Source organism: Hoplias malabaricus, chromosome 7 (assembly GCF_029633855.1).
Source record: "Hoplias malabaricus isolate fHopMal1 chromosome 7, fHopMal1.hap1, whole genome shotgun sequence".
Lineage (NCBI taxonomy): Eukaryota > Metazoa > Chordata > Actinopteri > Characiformes > Erythrinidae > Hoplias > Hoplias malabaricus.
The window spans coordinates 47,075,453-47,080,452 of record NC_089806.1 but is presented as its reverse complement, the minus strand read 5'-3'; the positions used below and the strand labels follow the sequence as shown (position 1 = coordinate 47,080,452).

General features: G+C 44.7%; 1 protein-coding gene across 1 annotated transcript in view; it reads left to right on the top strand.

Annotated features, from left to right (window-relative positions):
• The window catches only part of lama2 (laminin, alpha 2), a 95,145-nt gene that overhangs the window by 23,636 nt on the left and 66,509 nt on the right, over window positions 1-5,000 (top strand). The window contains 1 exon segment of the mRNA XM_066677948.1: window positions 2,598-2,684. Coding sequence (XP_066534045.1) covers window positions 2,598-2,684 — 87 coding nt within the window.

The following is a 5,000-nucleotide window of genomic DNA, read 5'->3' as shown; positions in this document are numbered from 1 at the left end:
TGTGTGTGTGTGTGTGTGTACTCGGGCTATATTCTGGTGTGTGGAAATGTGCCGGCCGTTAGAGTGATTGAGTGTTTCTATAGCGAAGCTCTCGCTCTCCGCTCTACAGAGTCAACAAAATGGCATCAATTACACACACACACACACACACACACGCACTCGCCCCCTGCCTATCAACTGACTACTGAGGTATCAGACATGATGGAGCATTATGATGATAGATGAACCCAGGCGTGGCCAGGCACTGTGCAGAGTGTATGCACACACACACACACACACACACACACACACACACACACACACACACACACAGATTGATGCTGTGTCTGGGCGGTTACTGGGGGAATATGCATGATTGGACTCCGCTGATTGTTTCAACTTTCTATGAATATATTTACTGAATATTCTCCCTGCTTTTGTGTGTGTGTGTGTGGGGGGGGGGGGTATTTACAGTGTGTGTGTGTGTGTGTGTGTGTGTGTGTGTGTGTGTGGGTCAGTCCAATGAAAAAGAAGATGCTCACACAGATAGTATGAAATTGCCAAAGGAGCAATAAACAGGTTTTCTCTCTCTCTCTCTCTCTCTCTCTCTCTCTCTCTCTTTCTCTCACACACACACACACACACACACACACACACACACACACACGCCCCCCGGTGGCCATTTTGTCATCAGGTTCAACTCTGATAAAGTAAAATAAATTAAAACACTAAATAAGTATAAACAGTGTGAAGCGCCGCTCTAGAGGTAGGTCCAGGCCAACTCCATTCATCCATTCATTCATTCATTCATTCATCCATTCATTCCTCCATCCTCCCTCGTGTCCTGACGGATTCTTAAACTGTGTCAAATATCTGGGATTTCACACCAGTTTCACGTCCGCCTTCGATTCCAGAGTCGACTCACACTCTGTGTGGATCTATTCGGATTCAAACGCTTCGGTTTAAGCCCCGCCCCCTCTCTGCCGCTATTGGTCGCCTTCCTGCATCTACATCAGCCATTGGTCACACAGCCGCCTGAGCAGAGCCTAGAGCCACCCCAACACTGGAGTAAATAAACCGCCAGGTCCTACCTCAGCCTTCTGTCTTAATGATGTTCTTTTAGTGTTTTAAATACGTTATTTGACTAGAGAAGGGGCAGTTTAGAAAAGGGCTGTTCAGGAGGGGCAGATTAGAAATGGATAGTTTAGAAGGGGCAGTTTCCAGAGGGCAGTTTTGAGGGGGCAGAAGGAGGGCAGATCTGAGCTGGGCTGTGTGTAGGAGCAGGGGATGTTTTCATTGCTTATCATTTCCTGAGAGATGGGCCTCTGGGTCTCTCTCTCTCTCTCTCTCTCTCTCCCTCTTTCTGCATTCCTCCTCTTCACTGTCATCCCACTCTCCTGCTGCTCCCTCTTCTGCTTTAGATTTTTCACAAGACTGTCTATCTCTCACATTATTTATCTTACCTCTCTCTCTCTCTCTCTCTTTCTCTCCTCTCTCTCTCTCTCTTTCTCCCCTCTCTCTTTCTCTCTCTCTCTCTCTAACCCTCTCTCTCCCTCTCTCTCTCTCTCTCCCTCTCTCTCTTTCTCTCTCTCTCTCTAACCCTCTCTCTCTCTCTCTCTCTCTCTAACCCTCTCTCTCTCTCTCCCTCTCCCTGTGTCTCTTTCTCCCTCTCTCCCTCTCTCTCTCTCTCTCTCTCTCTCTCTTCTCTCTCCCTCTCTCTCTTTCTCTCTCTCTCTCTCTAACCCTCTCTCTCTCTCTCTCACTCTTACTCTCTCTCTCTCTAACCCTCTCTCTCTCTCCCTCTCCCTCTGTGTCTCTTTCTCCCTCTCTCTCTCTCTCTCTCTCTCTCTCTCTCTCTCTCTCTCTCTCTAACCCTCTCTTTCTCTCTCTCTCTCTCTCTCTGTGGGTTCAATTCATATCCAGCTTGTTTATCTCTGCTCTAAGACTCCACATTCACACACACAGCTTTTCATTTTTCATCTTGCCACTCTAGTGTGTGTGTGTGTGTGTGTTTAGTAAACAGGTGTTTGTAAACAAGTCTTTTCTCCCCCTGTGTTTGTGTAAACAAAAGCGCAGCTGTGTTTTTCCTCATCAACATCAGTGCCGTTAACACTCAATTACCCAATTACATCATTAATTACCCCCCCCCCCCCCCCCCCCCCGCCCTGACACCACAGGAGCGCTGTGGCTCTGCATACTTCGTGGAAGAGATACAGCAGTACTGCTGGAGTTTCTAAATCCCTCCGTATCACTGCCGAGCTGAGAGCAGTCCCAAAGACATTATAAACTGAGAAGAGAAAGAGAGCGTAGAGGAGGTGAAGAAGTGAAGGAGCGAGGGAGGAGTATTAGAGGTGGAGGGATAGAGGAGAGGAGGGAGGAGTGGGGGCTATCTGCTCGCGCTCTGGATCAGTGATTATTTGTGTCAGTGACGGTAATTTTCTGTAATTGGGTCGTTTTTATTCCCTCCTTCTCAGAGCGATTGCCTCCAAACCACTGCCACGTAAACGGAGGAAAAGAAAACACCTCCACCTTCCGCTTCTCTTCTGGCATTTCTGCTTGTTTGTTTGTTTATTTACCTGTCTGTTTACCTGTCTGTTTACCTGTTTGTTTGTTTATAGATATTGGCATACGGAGGGACATTAACATTCAGTGACTTCTGCAACGAGCCAATCAGAATCTCAGACGGCCCTGATGTCATCATCGAGGTGGGTGTCTCCTTTGTTTCCAGAGTAGACCTTAGAGAGAGAGAGGGGGGGGGTTAGAGAGAGAGAGAGAGAGAGAGAGAGAGAGAGAGAGAGAGAGAGAGTTAGGGAGAGAGAGGGCGAGAGAGAGAGGGAGGAAGAGCAAGATCATAAGTGAAGGAAAGAAGAGAAGAGAAGTGTAAAGAAGGAAAGAGAAGAGATGAGAAGTGAAGGGAAGAGAAGGAAAGAGAAGAGAAGTGATGAGAAGAGAAAAGAAAAGAAGGAAAGAGAAGTGAAGAGAAGAGAAGTGAAGAGAAGTGTAAAGAAGGAAAAAGAAGAGAAGAGAAGGAAAGAGAAGAGAAGTGAACAGAAGTGACAGAAATGAAGAGAAGAGAAGTGAAGGAAAGTGAAGAGAAGTGAAGAGAAGAGAAGAGAAGTGAAGGAAAGAGAAGAGAAGTGAAGAGATGAGAAGTGAAGAGAAGAGAAGAGAAGTGACGAGAAGAGAAAAGAAAAGAAGGAAAGAGAAGTGTAGAGAAGAGAAGTGTAAAGAAGGAAAAAGAAGAGAAGTGAAGGAAAGTGAAGAGAAGAGAAGAGAAGTGACGAGAAGAGAAGTGTAAGAAGGAAAGAGAAGAGATGAGAAGTGAAGAGAAGAGAAGTGATGAGAAGAGAAAAGAAAAGAAGGAAAGAGAAGTGTAGAGAAGAGAAGTGAAGAGAAGTGTAAAGAAGGAAAAAGAAGAGAAGAGAAGGAAAGAGAAGAGAAGTGAACAGAAGTGAACAGAAATGAAGAGAAGAGAAGTGAAGGAAAGTGAAGAGAAGTGAAGAGAAGAGAAGAGAAGTGAAGGAAAGAGAAGAGAAGTGAAGAGATGAGAAGTGAAGAGAAGAGAAGAGAAGTGACGAGAAGAGAAAAGAAAAGAAGGAAAGAGAAGTGTAAGAGAAGAGAAGTGTAAAGAAGGAAAAAGAAGAGAAGTGAAGGAAAGTGAAGAGAAGAGAAGAGAAGTGACGAGAAGAGAAGTGTAAGAAGGAAAGAGAAGAGATGAGAAGTGAAGAGAAGAGAAGTGATGAGAAGAGAAAGAAAAGAAGGAAGAGAAGTGTAGAGAAGAGAAGTGTAAAGAAGGAAAAAGAAGAGAAGTGAAGGAAAGTGAAGAGAGAGAAGAGAAGTGACGAGAAGAGAAGTGTAAAGAAGGAAAGAGAAGAGATGAGAAGTGAAGAGAAGAGAAGTGATGAGAAGAGAAAAGAAAAGAAGGAAAGAGAAGTGTAGAGAAGAGAAGTGAAGAGAAGTGTAAAGAAGGAAAAAGAAGAGAAGAGAAGAAAGAGAAGAGAAGTGAACAGAAGTGAACAGAAATGAAGAAAGAGAAGTGAAGGAAAGTGAAGAGAAGTGAAGAGAAGAAGAAGAGAAGAGAAGTGAAGGAAAGAGAAGAGAAGTGAAGAGATGAGAAGTGAAGAGAAGAGAAGAGAAGTGACGAGAAGAGAAAAGAAAAGAAGGAAAGAGAAGTGTAGAGAAGAGAAGTGTAAAGAAGGAAAAAGAAGAGAAGTGAAGGAAAGTGAAGAGAAGAGAAGAGAAGTGACGAGAAGAGAAGTGTAAAGAAGGAAAGAGAAGAGATGAGAAGTGAAGAGAAGAGAAGTGATGAGAAGAGAAAAGAAAAGAAGGAAAGAAGTGTAGAGAAGAGAAGTGAAGAGAAGTGTAAAGAAGGAAAAAGAAGAGAAGAGAAGGAAAGAGAAGAGAAGTGAATAGAAGTGAAAAGAAGAGAAGAGAAGGAAAGAGAAGAAACATACACACTTCTCTGAGAGAGTAGGTGTGTGTGTGTGTGTGTGCAGCAGGTCATTATTGATGGTTAAACCCTGTTTTGCATGTGCACACTTCATTAACTCAGGGCAAAACACAAAGTACAGTTCTCATAAATCCTCATTCACACAGCCTCCTCCGAGTGTGAGTGTGTGTGTGAGTGTGTGTGTGTGTGTGTCCAATGATGCCTCATTTCCCAGCAGTCAGTGGCGGTGGCGAATAAACGAACAGAAATCATCGCCCATAATCATTCAGGACGATTCCGCTCACGATGTCGGAGCAAGTGGAGGGTCCAGCGTTACTCATCATTGCGTCAACACACACACACACACACACACACACACACACACAGACAAACACTGGTACCATGAATAATCACCTTGTTGTTCAAAAGCCACCCAAAGTGTGTCTGTCTGTCTCTCTCTCTCTCTCTCTCTCTCCCTCTCCTCTCACTCTCTCTCTCTCTCTCTCTCTCTCTCTCTCTCTCTCTCTCCTCTCTCTCTCTCTCTCTGTCTCTCTCTCTGTCTCTGTCTCTCTCTCTGTCTCTCTCTCTCTCC